The sequence below is a fragment of the Rhincodon typus genome, chromosome 6, assembly GCF_021869965.1.
Source record: "Rhincodon typus isolate 14 chromosome 6, sRhiTyp1.1, whole genome shotgun sequence".
In the NCBI taxonomy this organism is placed as follows: Eukaryota; Metazoa; Chordata; class Chondrichthyes; order Orectolobiformes; family Rhincodontidae; genus Rhincodon; species Rhincodon typus.
Genome location: NC_063337.1, coordinates 42,541,061 through 42,559,067, shown reverse-complemented (window position 1 = coordinate 42,559,067; position 18,007 = coordinate 42,541,061). Strand labels below are relative to the sequence as shown.

The 18,007-nt window shown below is 39.2% G+C and overlaps 1 protein-coding gene across 3 annotated transcripts in view; it reads left to right on the top strand.

The window, feature by feature from the left end:
- Nucleotides 1-18,007, top strand: part of gria4a (glutamate receptor, ionotropic, AMPA 4a) — a 222,242-nt gene that overhangs the window by 117,556 nt on the left and 86,679 nt on the right. For all 3 annotated transcript variants that reach the window (XM_048597758.1, XM_048597757.1, XM_048597759.1), the window contains exons 7-8: nucleotides 1,285-1,452; nucleotides 7,829-7,933. In XM_048597758.1, coding sequence (XP_048453715.1) covers nucleotides 1,285-1,452; nucleotides 7,829-7,933 — 273 coding nt within the window. The remainder of the gene's footprint in view (nucleotides 1-1,284; nucleotides 1,453-7,828; nucleotides 7,934-18,007) is intronic.

Below are 18,007 nucleotides of genomic sequence, written 5' to 3'. Positions count from 1 at the left end.
AAGTGAACCTGGATGTCAATCTTTAAGAGCATCCTGAACTAGGACTCCCAAGTTCCTTTGTGCTTCAGACGTCTAAGCCTTTCCCTATTTAGATTTGTAAATCTTCAGCCAGAAGTGCCTTGTGGATGATTCCTCAATTCCTGGATGAGTCCAGAATTCAACCTTGCTCCCAATTGTGAACTCAATTCGCTTGTATAGCCTTCAGAGAACAGCTCATGTGACAGACCTTAATGAAATTGCCCAGTGCATTTTAGTAACTCAAATAAATGTCAGCTGTATAATTTGTCCATGTGAGTCCTTCATTAATTCCTCATTCATCAAATGCTTCTGAAGCTGCCACTTACGCTCAATTTATGACCAGTTTTATTTGTTAAGAATAACCGCCTTCTCAGTCCTAAGTTCATGGACAAGTCAGTCATATTTATTATGGATATTGGGACATTATTTATAAGCAGTAGTTTCAGTGCATCAATTGTCATTGAAGGCTGAGCCCAAGGATGGCAATAAAGCTAAGCTGAGGGTTGGAAGCAGAGTTCATGCAAGAGCTATATATAATTCCAAGTTGGAGAACGCACATCTTCTAAATCTACATGTGAAAATTGATGACTAGCCATGGTTGTAATTCTATTTGGCTCACTGCACCTCTGGAATTATGAATTTTCTCACATTTTCTTTGTTAAGCTATTAATTTTGCTGCTTAAGATATTTGCAGTTGACATTATTAAAAGTGCGATCTGATTGGCCTCTTAAAAGAGCTTCCATTATTATGTTACTCAACCCCATTTTGATGTAAAGCACAAATTCTCTTCAAAGGGAAATATTTTCAACCACTAGGGGATACATTTCATGAATTTTCCACAACAGGAAGAACTCATGAAACCTAACCATTTTGGCTGATGCAAAGCTGAAAACCCAATCAAAGCCCCATAACAATTGTATCAGAACGATAGTTCAATGTATTGTTATGATTGCAGCTACAAGGCTCATTGACTCATTCCTAAAGCATTTCTTGAACTTGGGATACCAGACATTTTAGCATATTGGTTTGGGAATTTATGAAAAAGCCAGTGCCCAAGATAAGGATGAGCAGAACGTAATAAAACTCGAGCACAACTAAAAGTTTATGTTTTTACCACAGTGTATTATAAGCCTAAAGATTACAGTTGGCAAATCCAAGCTAAATATACGTGGTTAGCCTGTTGCCACTGTTTTATATTCTTTTGAATGAAGAAAAGCTTAGAACAAATAAAATGTATTTTGACCAACTTGAATGTTCCTTTTCAGTACACATCAGCACTAACATACGATGGGATACTTGTTATGGCTGAAGCGTTCCGTTACCTCCGAAGGCAACGGATTGGGATTTCAAGAAAAGGAAATGCTGGAGATTGTCTTGCTAATCCTGCTGCTCCTTGGGTTCAAGGTATTGACACAGAAAGAGCACTGAAGCAGGTATGATAGTGATGGAGTTTGTTAAATTGTCCTTTCTATCAGCGCTCACTGTTTTGAAACAATGAATTGGATGATACCCCCTGTGCATGTGCAGCTGAATACTGAATGCAGGAAGTTGTTGTCCAATTTGCTCTGCTCATTCAAAAGCTTTACCAACTTGATTACTCACTAGGAGATTCAGCATTCAAATACATGAAGACTAACATTGTGCTACTTGTTCACTAGCTACCTACTGAACACGTCAAGTGATGATAGGGCTTAATAAAAGCCGAAAGAACTGCGAATGCTGTAAATCAGAGAGAAAAATACAAAATGCTCGAAGCTCAGCAGATCTGGCAGCATCTATGTAGAGATTTCGGAGGAAGGGTCACTCAACCTGAAACATTGACTCTGATTTCTCTCCACAGATGCTGCCAGACCTGCTGAGCCTTTCCAGCAATTTCAGTTTTTGTCAATAATAGGGCTTGTCCATTCAAGTGTAAGTGAATTTTTAATGCCGTGATAAATCTTAACTTCTGCCAAACACACACACAAACTCTGGCCCTCCAAATTTATTTTTTACAAGTCTAGAATTTCATTTGTTCCAATTTTATTTATTTGTGGTTATTCCTTTTAAAATATGTTTTTATTTTTGCTTATTTTACGGCAGTTATTTTAATCCCTCTTAGTCCATCGTTCTTTCACTTTATTTTGCTTTCTGTACACGATTTTAGATGGAATTAAATATTCTAAATTAGACCTGTTGGTTCTGATCACACATGCCTCTTAAAGGATTCTACAGTCTGTTTGGCTGAAGAGACATGCTGTTACTTGCCCTAGTCTCTCACATCCAATGAAGGGAGCACCACGCTGGTTTAGACTCCTGACTATTAGCAGTGGCCTTTTCAAAAGCCTGCCAAGAATCTGTAGGAAGCTTGAAACTTGATGAAATCAAGACATGCTAGATTAAAAGAATCCAGTGTAGCTTAATTTCCAAATGTCCTGTGAAAATCCAGTAACAGGAAACAGTATTTTGATGCAAAATGGCATTCCCTCAGGAGTGGCAGTAGAATGGTTTGACTCTGTGATTACCCACAGAGTAAGCTTATTATCACAAAACTGTCATTTATGGCTGATACACTTCTTGATATCAAGGCATTGAATGTCACAAAGCAAATTAATTTACAATTTGCTACAGTTCCTAAAGCCAACTATTTGCTAACAAGTGCCTTGATTTGAGAAAGCTGAGTGACGTCTCACTTAGAAACTGGGACGCTGTGCAAAAACCAAAAAAAAACAGAAAACAAAAGTGAAGAAAAAGTACAAGCAGTCAGATGCTGGATGCCACTCCAGATTGGTAATCATCTCTCAAAGTTCTGTACATTTTGGTACAGTGCCTTCATATTGGAAAGTTGTAAATGTAAATCCGTTATTTAATTAAGTAGAGGGACCTGTTAGCATGACATCAGTAGCAGGGCAATATTAGAATCTATTTTAAAGAAATGATAGCTGGACACACAAAATAATAATCTGATTGGACATGGTCAGTCTGCATTTATGAAAGGGGGATCATGTTTGGCAAACCTTGATTTTATAGTGTTTGAAGATATTATAAGCAGGAGGAACCAGCAAATGTGCTGTACTTGGATTTTCAGTTAGTAAACAAACTGAGAGCATGTGAGATGACGGATCATATATTGGCATGAGTTGAGGATTGCTTAAAGAAGAAAAAACAGTAAGAAGAAATGGGTTACCCTCAGAATGGATGACTGTGAATAGTTGAATTCTACAAAGATCAGTATTTGGACCTATCCTGTTCACAATCCATTTGAATTACTTGAATGTAGGGCCCAAATGCAATATTTGCAAGTTTGTGGATGACACAAAATTAGGTGGAATTGTGTGTTGTGTGGATGATGCAAAGAGACTTCAGGAGGATTTAGACAGGCTGTGTGAAAGGGGTAGGCCTTCGCAGATGGAATGTAATGATTAAGAAGAGATTATCCAATTTGATAGGAAGAATGGAGTGGAGCATTTTTAATAAAATAGGGAAGATTTGGAAATATTGATGTCCAAAGGGAACTGAGTGTCATTGTTCATAAGTCACTGAAAATTAACTACAGTTGTAGCAAGCAAGTAGGAAGCAGCATATTAGCTTTTTATCACAGAAGGATTGGAGTAGAACGGTAAAGATGTCTCACTTCAATTATATCGAACCTTGGTGTGACTGCTACCTGTGTAACAGGACTACCAGGAGCAGGTGGTGATGGTGAGTTGTGGGGGTGGGGGAGGCGGCAGTGGGTGGGGTGGGGTGTGGGGTGAGCGTTTTCAGATGGAGCAGTTGAGTACACCCTCTCTACAAAATAGAGGGTATTTGGGAGAAGGAAACTTCATGGGAAGCAGATAGACGAAGAATTCCCAAATATAATGTAAACCACAGGCTTTGTGCCATGTAAATACTTTTTTACTCAACCTTAATTTCGCTTTGTGTTTGTGTTGACCCGTTACCAATGGAATAAAGAATCCTTGCTTCATGATCTTTGAGCCATCCATTCAGATGTTGTGGTTCATAAGGAAAATGTACTCTCCATGGACGGTGTGCAGTGGCAGTTCATCAGAAATTTCTGCAAAGGCGAGATTGTGTTTTGAAGAAAGATTAAGGATACTAGGTCTGTATTCTTTAGAGTTTGGAAGAATGAGAAATTATCTCATTGAAACTTATAATATTCATTAAAACCTAGATAAGATAGATGTCAAAAGGATGTTTCCCCTGGTTGCAGCATCTAGAACAAGGGAACACAGTCCAGGAATAAGGGGAAAGTCATTTAAGACTGTGATGTACAGGAATTTCTTCATTCTGAGCATTGTGAATGTCTAGAATTCTCTATGCTAGAGAGCCGTGGAAGTTCAGTCATTGAATATGATTAAATTAGAAATTCTACGGATTTCTAGCTCCTACTCAGATTATGGGGATCATGTGGAAAAGTTGTGTTGAATGAGATGGTCAGTCATCATTAAGAATGGCAGAGTGGGCTCTAGGAGCCAAAACGGCTGCTCTGCTCTTACATCCCTATATTGCTGTGCAGCCTAATATTTCTGCTCTTCAAAGGTACAATGACAGGAATTTATTAAAGCAAGTATTAAAGTGTGAATTGAAATGAAAAGTGGTAATAGGGAGCAGAATTTTTTCAGCTTTATTTCTAGCCTTTGAAGATACAAAATTGGAATTTATGAGGCAGAGGATCTAATACTGGAAGCGATGTAGAATATAAGTCATGTGAGACTGACAGTAAATATAGAACGCATGCCTCCTTGGTCATTGTACTGCTGATTAAAATCAGTATATTTTAATATTGGAACACTCAGAGACCAGATGTATTCTCTTCCTTGCCAGTATTGCAGTAAACATCCTGTTATACTGACATTTACTGATAATGTACACCCTGTTATACAAGACCACATCCAGGTTTGGCTGATAAGTGGCAAATAAAATCAGCACTACACAAGTGCCAGGTAATCATCATTTCCAATGAGAGAATCTAACCATCTCCCCTTGACACTCAATGACAATATCATCATTGAATCCCTCATTATCCACATCCTGAGGGTTACAACTGACAAGAAACTGAGCTGGATCAGTCCCCTAAATACTGGGGCTTCAAGAGCAGGTCAGAGATTAGGAATTATTTCACATGTAACTTGCCTGTTCAAAACCTGCCCAGCAAGTACAAGGCACAAGTCAGGAGTGTTCTCCCCACTTGCCTGAATGAGTTGAACATAACTTGAGAAGCTTGTCACCCAAGTCAAAGCAGTCCATTAGGTAGGCACCAGATCCACCACCTCCTGCATTCACTCCCTTCACAAACGTGGCAGCAACGTGTGCCATCTACAGGATGTACTTCAGTAACATACCAAGGTTCCTCTGACAGCACCTTCCAAACCTATGACCTCTGCCGACGAGAAGGAGAGGGGCAGCAGGTACATGGGGGCACTACAACCTGCAAGTTCCCTTCCGAACTACATTTCACCTTGACTTGGAAATATACTGCCATTCCTTCGCTGTCATTTGGTCAGAGTCCTGAAATCCCCAGTGTGTTTTTCTACACACCAAAGGCTACAATAGTTCAAGAAAGCAGCTCACCACCACCTTCGCCTGGAAAGTTAGGGATGGGCAATATGTACTGGCTTAGCCAGCACCACTCACCTTCCAGAAACAAATGAAAAAGAGAAGCCATTTTGCAAATTTGCCCAGCTGCCGATCTCCTCTCTCCACATGCCTCGCCTGGCCTAAACATTTAATTAACAACACACAGTTGTGTTGATGGATTCATATTGATATGTACTCCAATATATGGAGTTTTAATGTGCAATATTATACAACTGAGACAGTATGCAAATTGCATGAAATTTCCTCTTTTACAAATTCAATGCGGCTTGTTACTATTTCAGTAAATATACAAATTCAGGAGCTCAGAGTTGGTGCTGATTAAAATACAACAAAACCTTATATACATGCATCTGTCTTTGGGTCTCACAATTGCAGATAATTGTGTTGTAAGAAATTAAAATAAATATACACAAAATCATGGCTGACATATACCTCAATTAAAAGTTTGCAACTCGGGTTTCTAAACTGTCAGGAAACCTGAAGTTGGAAATTGATACAAGGTTTTTCAGTTTGTGTATGTTTTCCTGTTTAATGTACAGTTTAAAACTGATTCGTTTGAGGAAGAAAGGTTTGTATTTATATAACACATCTCTGTACATTTTACATTTAACTAATCGCTTTGGAATGCAGTGGTTATTGTTATGTGGACAAAGAGCCATTTTTCACAAAAAAGTACAATTTAAGCAGCAATGAGATGACAAACCAACTATATCCTGGTGTAATTGCTTGAAAGAGGAATATTGGAGCAGGTGGGATTGAACCCAGCCCTCCCAGCCCAAGGATAGGGACACTATCACTGTGCCACAAGAGGCCCCATACTCCCATTCTTCCACCTGAGAAATAATAGGCTCTAATTAAGAATTAGAGAATGTACTTAAGAATTTCATTGATAGATATGAGTAAATGCAGGTTCTCCAAGTTATAATTAGCACAGGCATGTATGGAATGAACAAAGAAAAATCCCTGCACAGTTTTCATCACCCTACAATTTTATTTAAACAGATATTGGAATTATTCAAGTGTGACAAAAGCCTGAGAACGAGTCAGCTAATTGCTCTTTTAGTACACTTCATTGTACAACATAAAGAAGAACATAATTTTTTAAAAAATCATTGAAAATAGCTAAGAAGGACATCTCTTAAAATGCCTGAAGGGTGGATGTTAGATGAAAACTGTAGCTGAAAATCAATATGAAATATAAGCTTTCTGAGTAGTGCAAGGACCATATTTGAGGGTAGTGAATATAGCATGCTGTAACTAAACTGTTCATGGCCAGGGCATGTAATGACTTCAGCTGTAATGAAGAATATCAGATTACAATTTGCAAAGTGAGTTTCCATCTCATTGCAACGAATATAACATCACAATTCTGTGATCCCCTACAGAAAGCCAGCGCCTGAAAGAGCTACAGTACTGCTCTCAACCTTGTCAATTTAACACTCCCAGCAGAAAGTGAAATGCTACCTATGGTTTTCGAAGGCAATACATGGGGAATTTGTTCACAAAGAAGAGTCATAAACAGGTTTACGAAGTATACATCTTCCTGTTTCACTACAGTCAGCTCCCAAAGGAAATCTTCCCCTGTAGTCAATAGGTATTAACCGTCTTCATTTAATGGTGAATTCCAAGAACCATGCATAAATAACATTTAGCTGAAAATGTTTCAAGTCAATTTAGCTCAAAAAAAAGGATTTCATAGTACCAAGAATGTTTGTTTTATGATGCTTGATGATCTACATTCAACAAAATCTTATGCCTATTTTCTCTCCATTACGAGAGATTTGAAATAACATTGCACTGGTGAAGCTAAGTCACATTAATACAATTTCACTTTATGATTCTGTACTGATCTGAGCTGGGGCAATATTCGGAATGCTGTTATTTGTCTAAGTATCTCTGGATCTGTGTGCTGGGTCTTTGAGAGCACAATCCGTTTAGTTCCATTCTCCTATTCCTATCCCATGGCAAGTTTTGCTGTTGAGGGCATATATCCAGTTATGTTTGAAGATTACAATGGAATCTACCTTTCAGGCAGTGCCTTCCTAACAATTATCTGCATAGGAAAATGGCCAACACACCCCTTACAACTGAATTTCAACATTAGTCAGCATCTGCAGGGTAGGAGGAAAGAAAATTAGAACAGAAACTGCCTTCATGTCAAACTGTGCTGTAATTTTCAATTCCAGCGGAGATTATAATGAATCTGTTTTCTCTTGTATGCTTTAAAAGGTACGGATCCAGGGCTTAACAGGAAATGTTCAGTTTGATAACTACGGTCGACGGACAAACTTCACAATTGATGTATTTGAGCTGAAAAGTACAGGCTACAGAAAGGTAAGATATTCTGAGCAAAAAAAAACATTAATACTAGCAAATCTTTCGCGTCCTGCACAAGAATGCGAGTAATTACATCAATGCATGGCTTGTGCTATGATCCCAGAGAATGTTGTTATTGGACAAATCAGTTCCCACACTGAAACTTGGCTTGATAGATCATATTATGTTTTGGTTTGTTTTCACTGAAACAATCCTGCAGATATCATTTTAACCACTGACCAGAAATTTATTATCAAAATAAAATAAGATAAAATAGGATAAACCAACCCATCTACTCAAAACACAAGTGCAAACAATACAATCTCACTAATCTCAAAACATTCCTTTATAGATTGAAGGAAAAAAATGACTTCTGTATTGCACTTAAAATACAGCCCAATACTGCATCCAAGGAAACACCTTGTCTCATCCCCAAAAACACCATTTGTAAGGTGCTCACACCAGAGTCTGTCTTTAATATCTCGATAGGGTTAGGTCACTTCTGAATTTAACTATAGACTGGCAGTGCAGATAGCTTTTTCCTGGGGCTATTATAACTTGTGCCTAAACGTTCTTTAGAAAGCCCTTCAGAATTTTGTCCCAACAGTTCTGGTCTGGCACTTTCACTAACTTTTTACTTTGAGGTAATCTAGTTTAGCTATAACTGTCTGTTCTCAGGAGCACTGGTTTATACAGTTATCTTCATCTAAGGACTTCACAGCACAAACCACAAACCACAAAGTGGAAAATACATCTTTCTGTCTAACTTCAGATATTTCAATTAAGTTTGGACCAACCTCTGTTGACCTGCCAAACTTGTTTATCTTTTTCAACTGTAAAGCCCTAACAATGTTTACAAAAAAACACATGAATTCTAAAGTTAGGTTTCAAAAACTGTTTAAAACAGAATCATCATGGCTACAGAAATATTTAGGAGTTAGTGATTAACTTCAGGGACCGAAAACCCAAATGTTCCTAATTCAAAAGTGAAAAACCCAAACTTAGAGTTCACATCACAGTTGACAGATTTACTGCTCCATAAAAAGTTATTCAAAAACTACCAGAGTTAAAATTGGAATCAAAGGAGCAGAAAAGTCTACATTTTAGCCCAAAACATTGACTTTCCTGCTTCCCTGATGCTGTCTGACCTGCTGTGCTTTTCCAGCCTCACACCTATAGAGTCTGGCTTCCAGCATCGGCAGTCCTTATTGTCTCCAAGAGTGGAATCCACTGTATCAAGACATTCATTTCTGGTTTAAAAATAGCCTGCAGAAACTCTGATATTGATTACTTTGTTTAGACATGTCCTTGTTTGTAAATGAGTGCAATGATCATGAATGCCAGAAATTAAGCTCCGTTCCACTACAATAGTTTTGTATAGCATTTACAACATAAAAATAGGCCACTCCATTCAACACATCTAACGCAATGTTGATGTTCCACATAACCAAACCTCATTTGCCTCATCAACATATTTTCATATTCCTTTCTCTTACACACAAATGGATTTATTCTGATTGTTTTATTGTGGAAGGCAAATTAAATGTTGGCATTCATTTCAGGAGGGTGAGGAAGCAAAACCTAAGGTGTGCTGCTGAGGCTATACAAGGTTCTGGTCAGGCTGCATTTAGGATATTGTGTGCATTTTTGGGGCCCATGTCGAAGAAGGGATGTGCTGGCATTGGAGGGATTCTAGAGGAGCACAAGAATGATCCCAGAGATGAAGGGCTTGTCATATAAGGAGCAGTTGAGGACTCTGAGTTTATATTCAATAGAACTTAGAAACATGAGGGAAGATCTGATTGAAACTTACAGGATGCTGAGAGGCCTGAATAGAGTGGACATGGAGAAATTGTTTCCACTAGTAGAAGAGACTAGGACCTGAGGACACAACCTCCAGAGTGAAGGGACGACTCTTTAGAACTAAGATGAGGAGAAATTTCTTCAGCCAGAGGGTATTGAATCTGTGGAAGTTATTACCACAGAGGGCTGTGGAGGCCAAGTCATTGAGAGTATTTAAGACAGAGATAGATAGATAGATTCTTGACTAGTAAGGTGGTTACAAGTTGCAGGGAGAAGGCAGAAGAATGGTTTGAAAACATATCAGCCATGATCAAATGGTGGAACAGACCCAATGGGCTGAATAACCTAATTCTACTCCTGTATTTTATGGTTTTATGATCTTATGTGACAGCAAGTTACACATATTAATTACTTATTGGGTAAGGAGATTTCTCCTGAATTCCCTTTTATGTTTATTAGTGACTTATGGTGTACATCTGGCCTGTAACTATTGAGGTATATTTTGATGTGATAGTGATCTTTAAAACTACTTCAGTTTATCCAATAATGTTCTAAAACAGTTAGCTATAAACAATATCTGCACAGTAACAACTGGGTGCACATTTTTTGCCTCTCACGCTGTGGATAAAATGAATTATGGCTAAACAAGGAGCATTTATATCATGCGACAGAGGAGCAAATGATATAAGATAAGGTATGTGAGAGATTGAGAAATCATTTACCTTTTCCATATTAGACCAGCAATTTTGAATTCATCTTTATTGTGATATAATAGTGTTGCTTTTGCAAGTTACAGCCTGTACATGTTGCACTATTAATTTGCACCTCTCCATCAAACCATAACGGAAAATGAAAAAGCTGATTACCAGAACTGTTGCCTCAGTCAAGTCAATTGTGATTATGGATTTTCTCTATTTAGTTTCCTTGACACAGTCACTTAGGTTGAAAAGTAATAATTCAGGTCAATGCTCTTAAATTCAGTAGTTCAGCAGTATTGAAGTAAACTAAAATGTCTGCTCCTCTTCATATTTTTATTTTGTAGCTTCGACACGGCATATCAGATTTAGTGCATGTTGTGGACGTTATGTATGGCACTGAAATACAAGAGACAATCATTTAAACACAACTTCAGGCTCGCGATGATCACATTCATATGGGGCAAACTCACACCTAAAACCAGAGTTACAAAGCCATGGATGGATGGGGAGGGAGAGAGGGGCTTTTTTTTCTTTTGGGAAGTTTAAATGGGAAGGGTCTCATGACAAAGCTTTTAAGCAAAACAGAACATCCTCCTGACTCCATAGTAATGTATGTTACAAAGCAAACCTATCTTTCTGTTGGGTAACTTCCAACAGGGTTTATAAAGGCTGCTGGTTAGACCATGTATGGTAACAGAAATATAGACTCAAGCTCGCCTTCATACATGCCACTCTGTTTCTTACCATTTTCGGAGGTGGAACCCTTAAATAGGCATGAATCCCCTTATCAGCATGTGCAAAATACAGAATGCCTGAACACCACTACAGCTATGTCCAGCATATAGTCCAGTGAAATTGAAAAGATCCCACACTCCCACCCACTTTGAGTCCATAAAACAGAGAAAGAGTTTCAGTATCATCCTTGGTTTATTTAATCTGAGATACTGTTAATGTCTAAATGATCATGTCACAATTGAGGATGTTAATGTCATCTTCTGAGTTTTTAATTTGTGTAGCTTAGCATGTTCCTGAAAAGTGAAAGAATTTGAAATTCAGATTGCAGTGGGTAAGGAATTTGAAACTGTAGCATTGCCACATGGTGGAAATGAAAATGACAAAGCCCGTTCCAGAAGGTGCTCCCTACAACACCAGCAACTCCTGATATGGCCCATATGGTGCGGCCCCTTGAGACAAACAATGTATGGTTCCTGTGAATGACATCCCATAACCTAACTGGCTGATATAACATTTTCCAAATTCGGACCACATGAGACTGTTCAATCAATTCACAGGACATTTATAAAGAACCAAAGGTTCAGCTGCAAGTTGGGTCCTGCTCAAACATTATAATGATGTGGAAGCACTTGTGCAATTGCAAAGTGTCAGAAAGCACTCTGAGGTGTTTTTAGAGGTGCTGTGATGAGTTTCTGGATTTAAGAGAGCATATTTCTATTTCTTCATAGAAATTGCAGAGAGGGTAGATAACCTATCTAAACAAAAACTGGAATAGTTAGTGAGACAGCGGTGCCTCTAGATCTGTAAAAATTAGAGAGAGATTGAGCCAAAAATCTTCGTGATACCCTCGCTAACTTAGAATTAGATTCTTTCACATTCTTTCACAGTGATAGGGTCTTGATAGTGGCAGTGCAGGTAGTGTACCCAGCATCTTGGTGTATATGCCTTTTCAGAGCTCTGCTGTATGTTGGATCATCAAGAGCATCATTTGAATGTCAGTTCATATGATGACGCCTTCACCTCAGTGCTGTGCTGTTACCCTCACTCTCTTCTTCTTGGGGTTGATGGGACTGGGCAGACAGCAGTTCTTCAATATCTGAAAGCAGAAAATCAGAAGAGAAATGGTTGTGTGTGGGTGGTGGGGTGGCACAGAAAGCAAGAGATCCATGGGCATATCATTTGCAGTTTGTCTGTTGTGCCCGACAGCAAGCGGACAGTATGCTGGGAGGCAAGAAGAGGGCTAGACAGGAACTTACTCTCATTCTAAATGTTCCCAGATATGGTGTGTGCCACAGGTTTCATTGCAGCTGATCCAATGATGTGGAGAAAGATCTCTCCACTGGTCACAGGACATCCATGCATTCTTGTACCCTGTTAACTCTGATGTGCTCTGCAAGAGCAAGGGAGAGAGAAGAGAAGAGAAGATCAATGACTGTGTTTGGGAGATATGCCTGCTACAGTTAAATAAGTAAAGATATGTAGAGGTACCAAGAGGTGGGTGTGCAGCTGGAGGCACTAGCATGAGTGCAGAGTATCTAGATACAGGAATACCAAGTGCCGGCAGATGCTGCTGAGTAAGTGAGGAAGGTGTGATGCATTGAGAAGTTTGAGAAATTGGTGGTATGGTGGGAAGGAGATGTCATTTGAAGTTGCGTTTGCTCACCTTGCCCACCCACATTAAGTTATTAGACTTCTTATTGCCTGAGTCTAGATACCAGAAGTTGATCCTTCTGGTCATCTGCTCCCAGTTCATTCTGAGGGTGGTCTTTGTGGATCTCCTGGCACCAATAGATGATGTATGTCTCTCCATCTGCCCAAAGCCACACAAGACTTCCAACACCACATCCATATCTCTGCAGTACCCTCCCTGCCGTTGTCTCCCATTTTCCTTGTTTAGAATTGTGACAGCAGTTTTCAGTCGCATCTTTTAACTACTCAGAGCAGCTTCCCATTCAGAGGCAGGGTCTGGCTTAAAGAATGAAAAACTAGCAGCAACATATATTGTTAACTTTCTGCCCAATGCAGACAAGAACCATTAAAACTGACAAATGAAACATACTGATCTGACTTGTCTTCTGTACTTTAAAAGAGAGGTCCAGTAAGACCAGTCCACTCATTTCCGAGTTTTACTGGACTTGTCCTCTGGACAGCTAGGGAGATGATCAATCCTATGTTATGATCAGGTAACTGAGGTGGTGGCACTGAATTCACATGTGCTACCCTCCACCATTACCAACAAGTGCAGGGCACAAATCATGACCCTCGCACCCTAACAAGGGTGATGCCAATTTTTAGTCCTCAGGTCAGGACACAGGTCATGTCAACATTGGAATAAAACAAAGAACTGCAGTTGCTGGAAATTTGAAACAAAAATAGAAATTGCTGGAGAAACTCAGCAGGTGAGGTTTTCTTTCCACGTTAAAGAGACCGATTGGATGTGGCAGCATCTGTGGAGAGAAAGCAGAGTTAACCTTTCAAGTTCTCTAACCCTTCTTCAGAACTGAATTTGACACTTCATGTCAACTTTGGAGTGTTTAATTGAATCGATGATATAGGCGTGTAATTCATTGGCTGTTTCACCTCCCAGATCGTGATTTGCCTTTGCTGTAGGGTATTCAAATTACTTACCTTAAAATAAATGTACCAAAGGAAAATTGAGACGAATAATTAATGTTGCACATCAGATATTGGATCATTGTAATATTAGTTAGCTGTTTACATATCCATTAACGCTACTTGCAACCTTTTAAAAATTCAGCTTTGAATTACTCAGTTTAACAAAGCTGATATCAGAGTTCATGTTTCAAGTCCAGACTCAAAACATTAAACCTGCTTTCTTCCCATAGATGCTGCTGAGTTTCACCAGCAATTTCTGCTTTTGCTTCAGATTTTCAGCATCAGCAGTTCTTTGTTTTATTTTAAGGCTTTTATCAGCATATGTAAATCAGTTAAATCCGAGTGACATTTAGGTTTTTTATCATTTTATCTCCGAGTGTTGAGTTTTATAAGAGAGCTAGTGCTCATGGTAATTATAAACATTTTTTCTGAATTCTGACAATTAGATGGTAATTTGACAATTTGATGTCCTATAATAGAACATTGCCTCAGGTACTGTCCATTTGTTTATGTAGTTATTGTACATTTGCTGTCTTTGAGCGAGACAACTGTCTGGCACTATTGAATAGACTACAAGTGAAAACCTGCTGAAGAAAATATATTGTTGTCATTATCATTAAATCTCAGGCCCAACCTGAGACAGCCACTGTTCAGTAATTACTATCAATGGGTTGAGAATTTGAACATGATTCTGCTGTCTCACACATCAGAGGAGTTGTTTGTTTATTCACTCAATGTCGGGGATTACCAGTAAGGCAAGAGCTTACTGTCAATTTCTAACTGATGGAGAGACACTGTCTTTAAGTGTAGCAGGCCATGTGATAGGAACACTGTTGATGCTGCCATTTCCGGTTTTTACCCAGAGGCAGTGTATGAACTGAGAGAGATTTCTATATCAACCTGGTGTTTGACTTGTACATGCTGGTGTTCCCACACAAGGCTCAGGACAATAGTGGTACCCTGGGGCTCCAAGGGGTCTGAGTGTTCAGATGGGGTGTGCGGCCGCTGTGCACATGAGGTGGAGCGGGACTACTATGACTGGCCACTGAGCCCAGGTCGGGTGAGGAGATGGTGCCACTGCACCTGGATAGGATGGGGGTGAAAGGTACCGCTGAGCCTGGGTAAGGGGGGCTGAGAGGGTACCACTGAGCCTGGGTAAAGGGGGCTGAGAGATTGCCATTGAGCCTGGGTGAGGGGGACTGAGAGGGTGCCACTGAGCCTGGGTGAGGGGGACTGAGAGGGTGCCACTGAGCCTGGGTGAGGGGGACTGAGAGGGTGCCACTGAGCCTGGGTGAGGGGGACTGAGAGGGTGCCACTGAGCCCAAGTGGGGAAGCAGAGGATGTTGCTATGCCTGGGTGGGGGGGATTTTTTTTGAGGAAAGATGGAATAGTTTAGGTCTACACTTGCAATAGTTTAGAATGTTGAGAAAAGATCTAACTAAGGTATATAAGATCTAAGGAGGACTTACGAAGTAGGTATAGAGCAGATGTTTCCACTTGTGGGGCAATCTGGAATTTTTAAGCTAAGTGATGGCAGATTTAAAACAGATAAGGAGGAATTACTTCTCTCAAATGGTCATAAATCTTTGGAATTCACTACTATTTCAAATTCGCCAGCATTTTCAAAAAAAAATCAAAAGCTGAATTTTGGAATTAAGTACTAAAAGAATCCACTCACGCTGATATACTGTGACTGCTTGTTTTGATTTAAGCATGGGACTCCCACATATCCCTAACTTCCGCTTCTCTAGGTAGCATATAACATTGTCCCACAATATCACTTCTGCTTTGGCAAATTCACTTTAGGCCAAGTTTATGACCAAATTGACTCTTTCTAAATAATGAAACAATCGTTTCAAGTGATGTAACTATTCCTTCCAGGTTTGGCCAGACTATTGCATATTTCTTAAGTGACTTTGTTGGTTAATCATTAAAGCGTTGCTGGTTCATTTTTTAAATTCCAAATGGCATGACTTTACATTGATAAAGTCTAGCTATTCCTTCAATAATTCAGTTTTTGTGCAAGCTGTACTTGTGCAATCCTTTCACCATAGTCCTCCAATCAGAGAATTGGGTATGGATTGTGTTTTCTTGCTATGTTGATTTTACATTAATCTATACACAATGTTGATCCATCCGGTTTCAGCCCCATCACAGTAGGTGAGTTCCAGCTGCTGTGACTTGGTTCACTAATGTTATTGCCCATCATAACTTGATCTCTCCCTCATTTAGACAGTCTTTTCTGCGTTAAGACTGTAACGATGTTGCTTTATAAGTAATTCAGCCACCACAGTAATATTATATGATCAAAGATATTTTCCCTGGCGTATTTACATGAATCAGTTTGAGTCTAATAGCTTTCGTAAGTCACTTTGAGAGTTTTGTGAGTGTAACATAATATTCTATCTCCAATCTGATTACTGGGGAGTGAACATTTGAATATTCAATTTCAGATTTGTTATCAAATTACTCCAATATTGTTATTTCATTTCCCACTTCTTTAGCCACTGTAAACATACTTCTGAGCTGACTGTCTTTCTGTCACTTTAACAAGTTAACATGACACACTTGCTAATGTTTCTTTCCTATTTGGAGTGCTTCCTATATAATTCACATCATTCAGTTTCTTTCTGATTTAATAAGTTTTAAGTTATAAGTTTGATAAGTTTTTAATGGTCACCTTCTATGGAGATAATTGCTTAGGTGTCTGACATGAGTTTTACAACCCGGGTAAAAAGAAGAGTTCCTTAACAGCGGAGGTACTGTTATTAGCGATCAAAGATAGTCAGCACTGGGGAAAATGTTCCCAGATATAAATACCGTTACTAACACCTATTTCTTTGGATTGTTGTGACATAAAATTTGAACATTGATCCGATTTTATTTCATTGGATCACATGTGTGTCCTGCTGATGCTATGAGCCAGGGTGGCAGAGCAGGGTGAGGGCAAGGGTCAGGGAAAGGGAGTGAGGATAAAGGAAGGAGGCCTGAGGGGGTAGGCTCAGAAGTCACCCTCTCCCCTCCCCCCTACTCTCCCCCCTATCATCATCCCTCCTCCTCCCCTTTACAGCCCCTAATTTCTCTCCCCTATTCACAGTTGCACCCTCCCATTTACCGACGCACCAAGTTTTTCCTGTTTAAATGTGCACACCCAAATTTGAGCAGTGCCCAATGCATATGCATGTTGTATCAATATACACAGCTAAACTTTATTTGATAAACTTCAGTCACAAGCTCATGAACTTTGAGTATTGCCTATTTAATAGTTTCATAGTCTGCAAGCTACTCTTCTGACAAACTGCTGTACGCATTCATTGCTGTTTCAGAACACTTTGAAACATTACGTTCACAGCTATCTTTCCAATGGAAACACTAAGCATAGATTTCTGGTTAAATTAAACTCAACATTTAGAATCAGAATCATCCTCTGAACTATTATCCTTTCATTTTTCCTCTAGTGTAAGTTTTTCTCTAGCCAGATTACATTGTCTAAGTTCTTTGTCTGTCTTTGGAGTTCAAGCTGTTTTAGTTTTCTTTCCATTTTTTATTTATTTATTTTACTGTAAGCTTTTGTATTTCTGCTCCTCAATCTATTTGTTTTCCTTTTTCATTTTCTGCCCCTTCCATTGCTCTTTTTTAATCTTCATCCTGTCTTGCCATGTCTGTCTTTCCTGTCCTCTAATTTAACTCTTTTTTTTCAATTCTAACTGAATTTTAACTAATTATAGCCTTGACATATCAATTTCAGATTTCTGACCTTTTAATTCTAAATGATAAATGATCACTTTTAAGCACCTTGTTTTTATTTTGACCTGCAATTTCTCCACTAACTCTCTCAGGTTAGCCTTAGTCAAAGATTTCAAATAATCCACTGGCACGCCTTCCATTCTCAGAAGTATCTTAGTAACAGTCACAACCATTTTGAAACTCCAGCCTGTATAATGTACTTCACAGCAACTTCCATTTCTATGCTCATGTATTCCTTGTGCTCATTTACAAAGATTCACAGATACCTCTTAAGTTGAACAAACCTATGATCCTGCAAAAGCCCCCACTTTATGATCCCAGCTGATTGTAATATTTGATAACGTTGATCCCAGAGTGAAACCTGACTTGATTGACATAAACAAGAGACAACGAGGTGCAGGGCTGGATGAACACAGCAGGCCAAGCAGCATCATAGGAGCAGAGAGGCTGACGTTTCGGGCCTAGACCCTTCATCAGAAAATGAAGGGTCTAG